Source organism: Rhinichthys klamathensis, unplaced genomic scaffold, assembly GCF_029890125.1.
Source record: "Rhinichthys klamathensis goyatoka isolate OS25496 unplaced genomic scaffold, OSU_Roscu_1.1 h1tg000020l_1, whole genome shotgun sequence".
NCBI lineage: Eukaryota > Metazoa > Chordata > Actinopteri > Cypriniformes > Leuciscidae > Rhinichthys > Rhinichthys klamathensis.
The window spans coordinates 2315357-2330491 of record NW_026606571.1 but is presented as its reverse complement, the minus strand read 5'-3'; the positions used below and the strand labels follow the sequence as shown (position 1 = coordinate 2330491).

Below are 15135 nucleotides of genomic sequence, written 5' to 3'. Positions count from 1 at the left end.
CATATTGGTGTGTCTTCTGTATGACATCTACGTTTTCAATGAAACGTTTAAATGCTATCTCTCGAGTAAACACTGCTTGAGTAAACACTTTCCTTGGCTTAAACTTTCAGCATGTATTTGTAAGTCAGTTGCTTAGTGAAAAGGTCAACCGTGAAGATGGATATGAAGGGTTTTCCTTGACCTTTTCCTCAATAAGTTAAAACTTATCCATTTCATTATGCTTGAAACATATGCCTGTTCTTGGACGTTGCCTTTTTGAACTAATGTGTTATTAGAGAGCAATCTTTTTAAACAATGTAAGGAAAAAATACACACTGGAAACTGAAAGTATATTATGAAAAGTACTCCAGGGTAACAGAGTTTATCTTTCGCCATCATTGGTTGAGTGGAGTCAGTCTGTCTCCTGAGAGAATGATAACAATCTCGATTCTCTCAGTATAGGATGTTTTACAGCTCAGAGTGGGTGGTTATTTGAGAGATGAGTAAGGTTGTCACTCCATTTTTTCATAATGCAAAACAATTTTAATTGCAATACTTTCGTAGCCTGGATGCCAGCCCGAACCCCGCCCACAACATTTTTTGGTCGGGAAGTTCGGTCTGGACTCGCTCCATTGAGGAGTAATTACAAAGACCTGTTAGTCTCTGGTAATTATGATCAGTCAAAAAATGTTCGGGCCAATCAAATTGCCAGGGCGGGCTTTATACGATGATGGACAGATGATCTGCAGGGACGTAATCATCACGTTATCAAAGAGCGCTTAACTGGTTTCCCTCAGAGATGACTGCAGCTGGAGAAATGAGATGTATAGATTCCGCTAGTGCGTCTGTTGTAAAAGAAATCGACAGCGCATTCATTTTAATAGACGAACAGAGAACTGCAATCAAGGCATTTGTCGATCGGAAAGATGTGTTTGCCGTCCTTCCTACGGGATTCGGCAAAAGTTTAATTTATCAGCTGGCTCCGATGGTCACTAAGTCAAGTCAAGTCAAGTCACCTTTATTTATATAGCGCTTTTTACAATACAGATTGTATCAAAGCGCTTCACAGTGATAACATGAAAACAATATAACAAAGTTTGTTTCTAAAAGAGAATTGCGTCTACGTCCACCTTAAGTAAGGCAGATCAATAATATTATTGAATATTAAATGTCCCCAACTAAGCAAGCCAAAAGCCAAGGCAACAGTGGCAAGGAACCAAAACTCCATCAGGTGACAGAATGGAGAAAAAAACCTTGGGAGAAACCAGACTCAGTCGGGGGGCCAGTTCTCCTCTGACCAACGAAGGAACAGTGCATGATTCGGGCAGCATTACAAGTCAGATTGGAATCGGAACATTTAGAGTATTTATCCATTTCCATCTTTTGGAAGTCCAAGTAATCACGCCGGTATTAAGACGAGTTGTTGAGGATCAGTGCCGTCCACCATAGAGAGTCCATATCGCTGGCGTTGAGTCGTCTCTTCACAGGCTTTGTGATTGGGGCATCTGAAGTCTCCGTGAGAGGCTGGATACAAACTGGAGTATCCAGTATCTAAGAAGTATCTAAGAAGATGGGACGCAATGAAAACCCTGTGGTCGTTGTGGTTTCTCCTTTGGTCGCACTCATAGAGGACCAAGTAAAAGAAGCAACACTCGTTATTTTACTTCTTCCAGCGTGCGTGCATTGCGTGAGTTCTGTAGTTTACAACTGTGCTATTAGTCCTTGGGCCAAGACCCCAAATTTCACGTATTGGTACCATCTGGGTGGGCAAATTCTAGTTGCGATTTTTTACATCCTATATATCCCTAGATAATGTTTTGACATGATAACCCTTGCCAACTGGCAGCTTAGTAGTGGTTATGACCGCTTGAAGTGACTGACCCCTGTAAGCGGAAAAAATGGCAAAAGTACCTCCATGGAAATAATCTGGTTCATCCAGTTGATAATTCATCAAGTGGTTCATTCATCACAAATAAAGTAGGTTCCAAATTAGTGCAATAATGAGATAAAGGCAATCATTCCAAAATAAATGGCTAAAAATTGCTAAATTTGGGAGTTTTAGCACGTCAAACCGTAATACCCCAATATCATGAAATAGTCTAGTAGCCAACTAGGTGAACCCGGAAATGTTGAGTACACCAAAGTTTTATTGCAGAAATGTGAAGTATGGGTCCCCAGCATACAGAAACTGCCGGATGCTAATTTGCATATGTTGTGCAATTAGCATGATTAGCATAATTAGCATTATTAGCTTAATCGTCCATTTTCACCAGATATTTTGCACTGTATGGTCAATTTCTACAATATGTGAGTGGTTTTAGAGGATGCTGATTTCATTTCTGGCATTTTCAGATTTCAAAGAGCTAATTTTATGACATATTTTGATTTATTTTTGATTATGATTACTTTCAGGCATAATTTTAGGTTATTTTTATGGTAAACAAAATAATTTTACATTTCACAATCATGAGTGCTCTTGTGAATGTTGATGCATTGTTTTCAGGGTGTAGTGAGGCTGAATCCCATCCTGACACTTTTAAAAATAAAAATAAATGCTTTTTGGATAAACGATGAATCTTTGTTAGGCTGAATGTTATGCATTTCTGGAGGAAAATCAATGCGGATATTTAACATAACTTGGATCCTGCCACTGTACGATACATATTAATTGGGTAGGTCTTTAAGACACCCATTGAGGTGACATCACCTGAACCCATCACCATGTGTGATCAACAAACTACGTACAAATATACACTATACACTCACCGGCCACTTTATTAGGTACACCTGTCCAACTGCTCGTTAACACTTAATTTCTAAGCAGCCAATCACATGGCGGCAACTCAGTGCATTTAGGCATGTAGACATGGTCAAGACAATCTCCTGCAGTTCAAACCGAGCATCAGTATGGGGAAGAAAGGTGATTTGAGTGACTTTGAACGTGGCATGATTGTTGGTGCCAGAAGGGCTGGTCTGAGTATTTCAGAAACTGCTAATCTACTGGGATTTTCACGCACAACCATCTCTAGGGTTTACAGAGAATGGTCCGAAAAAGAAAAAACATCCAGTGAGCGGCAGTTCTGTGGGCGGAAATCCAGAGGTCAGAGGAGAATGGCCAGACTGGTTCGAGCTGATAGAAGGGCAACAGTGACTGAAATAACCACTCGTTACAACCGAGGTATGCAGCAAAGCATTTGTGAAGCCACAACACGCACAACCTTGAGGCGGATGGGCTACAACAGCAGAAGACTCCACCGGGTACCACTCATCTCCACTACAAATAGGAAAAAGAGGCTACAATTTGCAAGAGCTCACCAAAATTGAACAGTTGAAGACTGGAAAAATGTTGCCTGGTCTGATGAGTCTCGATTTCTGTTGAGACATTCAGATGTTAGAGTCAGAATTTGGCGTAAACAGAATGAGAACATGGAACCATCATGCCTTGTTACCACTGTGCAGGCTGGTGGTGGTGGTGTAATGGTGTGGGGGATGTTTTCCTGGCACACTTTAGGCCCCTTAGTGCCAATTGGGCATCGTTTAAATGCCACGGCCTACCTGAGCATTGTTTCTGACCATGTCCATCCCTTTATGGCCACCATGTACCCATCCTCTGATGGCTACTTCCACCATGTCACAAAGCTCTAATCATTTCAAATTGGTTTCTTGAACATGACAATGAGTTCACTGTACTAAAATGGCCTCCACAGTCACCAGATCTCAACCCAATAGAGCATCTTTGGGATGTGGTGGAACGGGAGATTCGCATCATGGATGTGCAGCCGACAAATCTGCGGCAACTGTGTGATGCCATCATGTCAATATGGACCAAACTCCCTAAGGAATGCTTCCAGCACCTTGTTGAATCTATGCCACGAAGAATTGAGGCAGTTCTGAAGGCAAAAGGGGGTCCAACCCGTTACTAGCATGGGGTACCTAATAAAGTGGCCGGTGAGTGTATACATGCCATACAAGAATGCAAGTCGCTAGGGCAACGCCCGAATGGCAGAAGGGCTGCCCAGGTTGGTCCGCAAGGCACAAGATCCAACGAGGACCCAGTTAAAACTCTGTAGGACGCAAGAGTTAAAACTGAGTCTGGGAAACCCGGGTAAGCCCGCCAGATGCAAGGCTAACCAAGAGGGCCTCACCTCCGCACCACACAAAGCACACACTGGCTACCACCTTCAGGCAAACTGCTATGCCTCACAATTAATGAACAAAAGGCACCCTCATCATATTCACTGTTCGTCTGTTCTGTCATCATCTTCTCCAGACCCTTCATCCCTCTCTTTGTGTTCTTGGTGTTGTGTAAGTATGTTGCAGCATATACCATCATTGCCTTTGCAGGAACAATAACTGGTACAGGCCAGACCTGCAGCTGCACAGCTGCACTTTGCTGATGTGCAAGGTTTCAACCTGGCTTTGCAACCAAAGCTGACAACAGCTAAAAAAGCAGGAAGAGGATTGACTTGAATCCTGGGTGGGCATAATCAGTTCCTCTCCTTCCTTTAGGCCCATCTTCTTGTCCCATCCAAACAAGGTGATATCCACAGCCGGTGGATCAGGCTGGCCTGCAGCTTTCCATAGCAGCACCTGTAGGCTGGCACGTCTTCCATGAAGGCGCATATTGCGCTCTGTAGCAGGTAGTGTCTTCATTGCTGGGGGACTGTTGCGCTTCCGGTAAATTTCATACCGGGTTGCATCCAAGGTTACAGAGTTCCTCCGATTGTACAGAGCCAGAAAGAAAGCCCTTGTTGCTTTTGTGATCTGTAAATCTGTGGCTTCTGCCTCTCTAATACAGTGGAGAAGCTTATCAGGTACGACTCTCATGGCCTTGAATGCAGACACCTTGCCCTTCCCGACAGGATATGAGGTGGTATCTCATCCTGAAAGAGCATGCATGGCCAGAATGGAACCACATTGGTCACCCACATGGACTATTTTCTTTAATCTTCTTTAAGCGCAACGGAGCAACTGTGTCTAAAGTACTGGAAAAAAGAGAGTTTAAAGTTTCTGTCGCAATATCAAGTTCTTCTAAGCTATCTGGGATGCTGAAATGATGGAACTGATCAGGAAGATTATTGATAAAGTCAAGTCAAGTCAAGAATATTTGTATAGCGCTTTTCATAATACAGATTGTATCAAAGAAGCTTCATAGTATTAATTAAAAATTTAATAAAACGTCCACGTTTGGTAATGCTGATCAATAGTATTTTTGATTGATTAAATTAAATTGAATATCCCCAACTGAGCAAGCCAAAGGCAACAGCAATCTTTAGTGGCAGAAGTGATAGTTCTAACATATTTGTAACAAGGAGTCGACTTTGCAGCCTTGGCTAAATGATGTTTACACAAGACTAGATAATGATCTGAGATGTCCTCGCTCTGCTGCAGAATTTCAACGGCATTAACATCTATTCCATGTGATAATATTAGATCTAGAGTATGATTACGACAATGAGTAGGTCCTGACACGTGTTGTCTAACTCCAATAGAGTTAAGAATATATTTAAATACCAATCCCAATGCATTTTTTTTGTTATCTACATGTATATTAAAATCAGCAACAATTAGGACTTTATCTGCAGCCAGTACTAACTCTGATAGAAAGTCAGCAAATTCTTTGATAATGTCTGTATGGTGCCCTGGTGGCCTGTATACAGTAGCCAGCACAAATCTCAAACGTGATTTATCATTTACACTCGATGTTGTTACATTAAGCACCAACACTTCAAAAGAATTATATTTGAAACTAGACTTCTTAGTAATTTTGAAAGTATTACTATAAATTACAGCAACATCTCCCCCTTTACCTTTCAGACGAGGTTCATGTTTATAACAGTAATCTTGTGGGGTGGACTCATTTAAAGTAATGTAATTGTTTGGTTTTAGCCAGGTTTCTGTCAAACACAGCACATTTAGGTTATAGTCTGTAATCATATCATTAACAATAAGTGCTTTTGAAGTAAGGGATTGAATATTCAGCAACCCAAGCTTTATCATTTGCTCAATTGTATTATATCTGTTTTTTATTTGTTGAACATCAATTAAATTTTTATCCTTAGATGGGTTTGGAAGTTTTTTGTATTTGCTAATTCGGGGGAACAGACACAATCTCTAAATGATGATATCTAGGTGAAAGAGCCTCTATGTGATGGGATTTATCTGACCTCAGTGACGTGAGACAGCTGGCAGACGGTCGGTTTAGCCAGTTTGTCTGCTTCCTGACCTGAGCCCCAGATTGTCATGTTTGAGGTCTAAGACTATGTGCAATATTACTAAAGAGGAGAGCAGCACCATCCCAGGAGGGATGAATACCATCTCTTTTCAACAGGTCAGGCTTGCCCCAAAAACAATTTTACAATTGTTTATGAAATCTATATTATTTTGCGGACAACATTTAGACAGCCAGCCATTGAGTGATGACAAGCTGCTAACTATCTCATCACTCCTGCGAACAGGAAGAGGGCCAGAGCAAATCACAGTGCCTGACATCGTACTTGTGAGTTCACACACCTCTTTAACATTAATTTTGGTGATCTCCGACTGGCGGAGTCGAACATCATTAGTGCCGACGTGAATAATAATCTTAGATAATTTACGATTAGCATTAGCCAGCACTTTTAAATTTGCTTTGATGTCAGGTGCTCTGGCTCCCGGCAAACATGTGACTATGGTGGCTGGTGTCTCTATTTTCATGTTCCGTGTAATAGATGTCCTTGTACACATCAAAGACAACATCTATACGCTGGCTCTTCCCCCCTTCGTGCAGCTCCTTGTCCAGAACTGAGACAACCAACTGCGCAAAGGAATTGTCTTGGCCCTTCAGTTTCTGTAACAGGCTCATTCCATCAATGGCGGTTGTTGATGGCTCTGGGATTTCCTCAGCTGGGGACACGCTCTTCTCCAACTCTCTGGCCAAAACTGCCTTGTTGGTCTTGTGTAGAGACCCATCCTTGTTAGCTAGGACCCAAGGCAGAGGTCCCAGAGGATGAGCCAAGACATCACTCATGTGTAGTTGTCGGCTCTGTGCCACCAAGATCATGTGACCAAAGAGGTTTCTGTCGGCCTTCAAGACTACCTGCTTGGCTTGCTCCTGGCTGCGTTGCTTCTTCTTGATCTCTGAGAATGTTTTCAATTTTTTCTTGGTCATCGTGTCGTAGAAAAGTAGCACTCTTGTTTCCAGATATTCTGTCTTGAAATTTTGGTAAACCTCTTCTCCAATCTTCTTGACCTCAAGTAGTTCATTTGCCACATCAGGTGGAATGTGATTGCGTCATCAAGTTTTGATCAGCATTGATTAGTCAAAGAAACCCATGCGGTTTGTTCCTCTGAGCCAAACATGAATGATTGTTGATGCTTAGTCCCACCCCCATGCCCAGATTGGTTGAAACTACATATATATATATATATATAACGTCACTTTTGCTTCAGTGTTCTATGTCAATGTTTATATTATATTCCTGAATTTTTTTGGACACATCTAAAAATAAAAAAACACCAGCTTTTCACTGAAAATCGCCTATAATAATGTTATAATAAATGGCTATAACTTGCTTAGGCATTGTTACATGTAGTCAAAATTTCATCTGGAAATCTTGAATATCCAAGTACAACTTTCTAAAGGAAAAAATCCAAACTTCAGAAGGATTCGTTTGAGTTGAGTAAAGAAATTCACAAAAAATGTGCTGCCTTTTTTCTTAAATCTGGTATATTCATCCATTCTAAGACAAAATAAATGTAAAATTGGTCATTTAAATTAGCTAGATTGAGACTTCAAGTTCTCCTGTTTAAAATGATGTATGGCACTTGATGCTGAGTGCTATCTAATTGTTTATGGGGTTAATATAAGTTAATTTTAATATGACAACCTATCCACAGTCCCAGCTTTTTATACTTTTTTTTTTTAGAATTGCATTTTCCTACTTATAGGAATTAGAATTATTTTTGAAAAAAGAATCATTTTTTTAAAAATGATTATCCCTATGGGACAATAAAGACTCTATCTATCTATCTATAATGGGTTAGAAAAACAAAGAAAACAGCAGGCGAGTCATGTGCTCCAAAAATGGTCTAGGTCTTTAAGGGTTAATATCTACCTGAAATTCAACGTTTCTTATTTTCTTGTGTTACAAAGCTGTTACCTAATAAATTCCACATGAACCTGAAAAAAAAAAACTTATTGAAATATATTATACAAAAATTAAGAACAAATCGTACGCACATTTTATGACTTTCCAATGGTAGACAGAGTCGACAATTCGTGTTATTTTTCTTTCTTTTATATTTTTTACAACTCAAAACAACAAAATATCAGTGTGAATTCAAAGATATCGACTTTATTATGCCTGTTAATATTTACAAATATTTTAGTTTGCTTGGTATTAATATTAGATCACTGTTATTATGGTATTGGGCGTTTGTGTATTTTTCAAAAATAATTCTAATTCCTATAAGTAGGAAAATGCAATTCTAAAAAAAAAAAGTATAAAAAGCTGGGACTGTGGATAGGTTATCATATTAAAATTAACTTATATTAACCCCATAAACAATTTAGTACAGGTAAGGTTTTGCCCACCCAGATGGTACCAATATCTGGTCTGGCCCATGGACTATATACAAAGTAGATGACTTACTGCGTTGCTCTCATTGGTTGTAGGTCTATCCAATTGAGTGCAGAGTTTTTTTTTTGTTTTTTTTCTGGTTCGGTTAGGACACGCCTCATAATCAAAGCCCTATGGAGCAGTATCAGACTCACATTCTGACTAGAATATGAGTATGACGAAGTCAGGCTAATACTTTCGGGCATTTTTCACTCTTTACAATGGAGGTTAACCATTCAGAAGTGCAGAAAATGGATTTCACTGATAAATTTACTATTACAGTGTAGTGAATGTGCCAAGTTTAATTGAGGTAACTGAAGATCTGAGGCACTGTAGTTGGCCATGTATTTGTCAATGCACATAAGGATCTAGCTGAGTGGGAAATTCCAAAAAAGAAAAGAGGGCAAGTTAATACATGCATCTTCCTGTAAGAATGTTTTATGTTATCTTCAGACACACTCAGATTGAGGTAATATTAATCTATGATCAATGAAATATTCTGTACATTCCATATATCATTATGATATAGTGAATTTGCTAATTCTGAGGAAAAATGTTGCAGTAATGTACAAATGAGCATATTTAACAAGAATTCATGACACATATTTAGAAGATCAAACCTGTCGATATTAATGTTCAAAAATGTTCTGATGAATGGACATTAACAATTTCCACACAAAAAAAATGTTAGTAACACTTTATTTTAGAGTGTCTGTTATGCATGTTACGTGCAGTTACTATAGTAATTACTATAACATGGAACTAATCCTCGCCCCATAGTACATGTTGTTAATTATTATTACTCAGTAGGCCACTTAAATGTATAATTACACTGTAACAAGGACACCTTAAAATAAAGTGTAACCAAATGTTCTATATATATATATATATATATATATATATAACTTTTTGGGGAAAACAAGCTTTCTGAGCTCAGGATTCATCCAATGACAAGAACATATCACACATGCAGCTAAAAAAATGATTTTATTCTGGTTCAATTCAAGTTTACTATGTCAATCTTAATCCAAATTCACACTACTGTTAGCTACGAGTATAAATATTGCTACGTTGTATTATTTCACAAAATTCATTCCAGTCCATAATCCCTATCAGACAAGAAAACACTGCAGTGCCAATTTTAAATTACTTTCTAAAAACGGTTTCCATTTTAGATATATTTAGCTAGGCCTATTCAAAAAGATTTCTGAGTCCTATCAACAGATATAAAGTTATAGAATAGGCCTACATTTTTTATATATCTTATTATGTATCATATTATATTATTTTATATATCTTGTACCGATGCTACGACGCCTCATCATGATCTTAACAAGCGGTGTCTTTGATGGGGTTTTGCTCTCTGTGATTGGACGGGCCAGTGGTGGGAAAACAGTTGTGCAAATCTGAGTTCACAAATCTGATGCTCTTTGTTCTTGAGGCATGCGCAGCACAAAATATACTTAAATGTGTTTGATTTGAAATGATTTGTTAATATTAATTATTTGTCCTGTTTTTTTTTTTTATTATAGCTACGGATTAAAAGTTTGTGATGCACAAACCTTTTAAAATATGACAAATAATGAAGTGCTAGAATGATAGCTAGTCTGACACTGCAAACTGTATTAGTTTTTATTTTATTATATTGAACCTAATGTTTTAAATTAACTTGCGCAATAATTGACAATATTAATAATAAGGATTTTATTTTATTGATGTTGGTCTTTTCGCTGTCAGTAACATAGCGCGTTTTAATGCCGGCAGACATCAAACAGATGTTTACTGTAACATTTACCAAGCAGTCAAAATACGTCTGCGACCCTTGCGCCCCTCTTTCATGTTGAATTTGCGAACTTTTGACCTGTATTTCAGGAGGCAGGGCATGTAGGTGGAGACTAAAGGAAACCTGAAGCACACCTGGACACTTTTAACTCTACACCTGTGCTGTGCGCTACAGAGGTTCTCCGCGTTTAATTCGGACAAACCTCAAGCCCATCTCATGGATCGCTGCGTGGGGTCTGGGGACCTGCAGTCCCGTGAGACCGTAGAGGACGTCCCGGGTACCGCAGCAGGGGATGGAGGAGCCGCTCCAGCACCTGAAAAGCCTCCTTATTCGTACGTGGCTCTCATTGCAATGGCCATCAGAGAAAGCGAGAATAAGAAGCTGACGCTGAATGACATCTACAGCTTCATTATATCCAAGTTTCCATACTACGAAAAGAACAAAAAGGGATGGCAGAACAGCATCAGGCACAATCTGAGCCTCAACGAGTGTTTCGTGAAGATTCCCCGGGAGAACGGCGGGGAGAAAAAAGGGAACTTCTGGTCGCTGGATCCGGCTTTCAACGACATGTTCGAAAAAGGCAATTACAGGCGCAGGAGGCGCGTCAAGAGACCCTACCGACCACCACCCTTACCTTCTGGATTTAACTTCACCGACTCGTACTGCCTGCAACAGGAGCCTGTTTTCTGGCAAACCCCGTTCGTCAACACCAGCTCCTGGAGTCACCAGTCCAGCTCTCCGACGCACATCTCCGGATACCTGCAGCAGCCCATGCTCGGTAACGCGCGTCCTCTGTCTCCAAACGATTACGCCAATTCTCCCGTGAGTTATTACCAGGGTCATCATCACCATCACTTTCACCCGTCCTACAGACCGTACCACCGGCATCCGAACGCTCTGGTGCCTCTGAGCGGCATGACTCCGCCGGTGAGCCCGGGCGGAAGCTCCATCTCCACCTACAGCTACCCGCCGCAGAATCACCCTGAACTGGGACATCATCCATTTGACTGATGGACAGACATGGGAAAACTGAATATAAGTAGGCTAACAGTTTATCTAGATTTATTTTTGTTACGATAACCGTTGGAAATGTTAGCCTAAATGTGCCGTTTCACGAAATTAAGTTGCATTCGTTCAAGTTTGTTGAGATGGTTGCATTAGTTTTATTAGCCTGTATAGTTTGCAGTTGTCTTTTGTTTCTTTTCATAAATTAATCACTGCTTAATTATTGTTAACTTTCGAAGACGAGGAGCTGTTCGAACGCTCATGGTTAGGCAAGTTAATTTCCATAAATTTCAGCAAATGTTTAAAGGAAGCATCAAGGTTCTTTAGCATATTTATTTTTACCATCGAGATTGACTGGGCTCAAGATCCTAAAAATAGATGTACAGTTTTGCATTGCAGTTTACTGCTTAAAAATATGTTTGCTTATTTGGTGGAAACTCTTTGCACAAGTTGTTTACAAGAATTCTTTACACATACAAAGATGCATTGTCTTTAAAAATGTTTTGTATATTGAATATACATGTTTGGTGTAATATTCCTGGAGTTTGAAAATATTTTTATATGTAAATGTTCGCAACCTGTTCGAATTTTTCATTGATAAAATTCAGATAACTGGTCTTACAAGTCTCATTTATTTTATTTCACTATTTTGTCAAACTTAATTAAAGAAAAAAATATTTATTTGTTACACGAGAGTAGCTACAAACTTAATTGTTTGATTTGAAAATAATATATAATATATGTGTAAATGCTGTATGTACAGTGCCAAAAAACGAAAATTTGCTAGATAATCTAAAATATGGAGCAAGATCTAATTCTATTAATTCCATAACACGCTTTGTAGCTAAATGGCTCCCCCTTCTGGCCTTTGACACATTAACTGTTGTCATAATGTATGTTTCCATAATAACAGTTCATATACCGTTTTCATTGCTTATAGGTTTAATCTAAATATATTTTATTATGTGAAAAGAATTATTGATATTGATACAGTATAGAAGGCAGCTTTTCTTGACATGCTATGAATCCATTCATTGGGTTTTCATGCAGGAAAAGGCATGATATTGTAGTTGACATGAACTAGCCTAACTCATATTTATGTGTCCATTCTGTTATAATGCTGATATTAGTCCACTGACCCCAATTTTGGTTAGTCATGTCATGTGATGTGCAAGACATGAGCACGTTTACATGCACACCAGTACGCTGATAACTCACATATCAGCTTAGTGAAATAACCAGTTCTCTCCGTTTACATGCAAACCAGTAACCTGAGTAAACCGCGTTTACATGACTTTATTAATAAAACAGGTCATGCCCCTGTGTGACGTTAAAACAGTAATTTGCGTATCTGACTCCCGAGTATTTCATTTGTAATGTCGGTTGTCAAGCTTACAACATGTCAGCGGGGAACTCATGTCCTCTCATGCAGTTAACGTTACAGATGCAGCGACTAAACTACTTCTACTGCACGAGATGAGAGCACATTTTTATATCATTTTCTGGGTCATGAAAGAGTCTGCGTTTGTGATATATTTCCTTCTTCCTTTCCTGAAAAACGCTCGCTGTCTGGATGTGTTTAAATCTGCACTAAGGATGCGTTTCTGTCACGTACTACACATGCGCACTTCAGAAAGCATGCAGGTTATGAGTTTACATGCCGTGCGAAATCGGAGTAAGAGCCAAATAACTACCTTTGTCGACCGGTTTATAAACTAAGCCGTTTATGACCTTACTCTGATATAAGAAAACGGCTACCGCGTTTACATGACCACGTGCGTTGTCTGCTTATTGAGCATAATCGCTGACTAACTAGGCTACTTAATACACCGCCTTTGCGCAGAGAAATATAATACCATTTTATCTTGACATAAAAACATCAGATTCAAGCTGCTGGTTGGTTGAACAAAGGAGATCATTTGTAGTGAAAGACGGAGTGTCAGAATCCCAAGGCTCTGAAGCATGTTGCCATGGTGAGGAAAGACTTGCTTTAACAGCTAAATTTGAAAGAGTTTGATGCATTGTAAGTGGACTACTGGACCATGGTCTGAGAAGCAGCCAAGCAGGGTTGTGTGTGTGTCCATCCATAATTTCCCTTAAAGGCATCTGAGGCCTCTTTCTACAGCTATATTTGATTTGTTCAGACAGAGGCTGTAATGACATTGCATGTGTTTGGTTTTCCCCATCACCTCCAGTAACTTCCCTGCGGTGATCGGTTGTCTGGCAGAGAGGTGCACTTTGGCCTGCAATGACTGGTGGGTGGGCAGGGGGGTGAAGGTGGGCGGATGCGGGCACAGGGGTCTTGGCTTTATTTCACTCAGAGTTTCTGTTCTGCACACACACTTCCTGTTTTCACAAGCTGCGAGCTCTCAATGGTGCCGTGCATTTTAGAAGCTTGTTATCATCACAGCACCACCACCGTCTGCTTTTAGATATGGCTGAAATATAAATGTCTGTGCAGATTATTAAACAGCATGTGGCTAATTACCTGCAGTTCCATGTCCTAGATTCAATAGTGTTTTGATAAATGGACTAGAGTCTGTACTCTATTTGGATAATAAGATATTATTTTTCATATAAATGCATTACAAATCTTTATCACTTGGGGGTTTATCACACTGTTTTGTTAGGGCGCCACTTTTAATCTTATTTAATTTAAAGTATTTGTTTTCTCTGCAATAAAATAAAAGCCTTTTACTAGACATCTGCTTGGTGAAAGCAGACATGCTTATTTTAAAATGAATGACTGCTTTTTAAGTGACTTCCCCATGGATCCATAATCGTAATTTGCTGTCAGTGGCATCCAGAATTAGACCTTCCTTACTATGAAGACACGTCTGACCGGTTTTTTATTTAAAAATGAGGAAACACGTTACATTTTTCAGCGCGTGATGTACAGCATTTACACATCTCATATCACGTGATAATTGGTGTCGAATAACACTAGTAAAACATGCTTTGCACCACACTGTTTACATTTTGGTTTATGGGCCTTCTAGAGTCGCTGCTCGCGTTACAACCATAGGTTACAACGCCTACATTGAAAGACTGACTGTTATCATGAGCCAATAGCATTCGAGTATTAAACAGTTAATTGGTTGAACTAAATGATTACGCAAATGATTATGATTCAGTGATTCACTTATAACAGTTGTCCACTCCTCCACCCATAGATATCGATATAAATTGTATTGCAGAAAAGTTTACTAAACGAATCAGTGAATGAATCTTTTTGGTGAACAGATTCAAAAGATTCTATTGGACTGCACATGATACTACAATTTTGGACTGGGTTTCAGTATTGAACATCTGAATATCTCAATGTAATTATTATAAATGACGGGTTTCAAACTAATGCAGCGTGTCGCGCGCGTGGAAACCATAGACTGTAAAAAATGGAAACAGATCTCAGAAGATGAGGAAGCCAGACTGTGATGTTCTAGGGATCGTTACGATTGTTTCAATCTGTTGTGAAAAGTGAAAACATTTATTATGTATGCATGAAAGTTCATTCAAAATCATAATATTTATGTAATGAAGAAAATGCTCATTTAGGTCGTAAATCACTACAACATTTTTTATGTTATAGTTATACTGTGCTTTCTACTAACACACCCATTTCTCTCGGAATGAAGGATTTGTATGACACGCAGACATTATTTGTTATCAGTATTATGCCGTGCATGACAACAAGGGAGAGAGAGAGAGAACGAAAGAGATAGGGAGGGAGGAAGCAAGAGAGCGCGAGAAAGAGGAAGAGAGAGAGAG

At 39.3% G+C, this 15135-nt stretch overlaps 1 protein-coding gene across 1 annotated transcript; it reads left to right on the top strand.

Annotated features, from left to right (window-relative positions):
• The first annotated feature begins 10346 nt into the window (after positions 1-10346).
• foxl2l (forkhead box L2-like) lies at positions 10347-11984 on the top strand. Its single transcript, XM_056239678.1, has one exon. The coding sequence runs from the start codon at positions 10579-10581 to the stop codon at positions 11371-11373; it is 795 nt and encodes a 264-aa protein (XP_056095653.1). The 5' UTR covers positions 10347-10578; the 3' UTR covers positions 11374-11984.
• Positions 11985-15135: the final 3151 nt, after the last annotated feature.

Excerpts from the sequence above, each read along its gene's own strand:
- foxl2l (XM_056239678.1), top strand. The coding sequence starts at position 10,579 with ATGGATCGCTGCGTGGGGTCTGGGGACCTGCAGTCCCGTGAGACCGTA.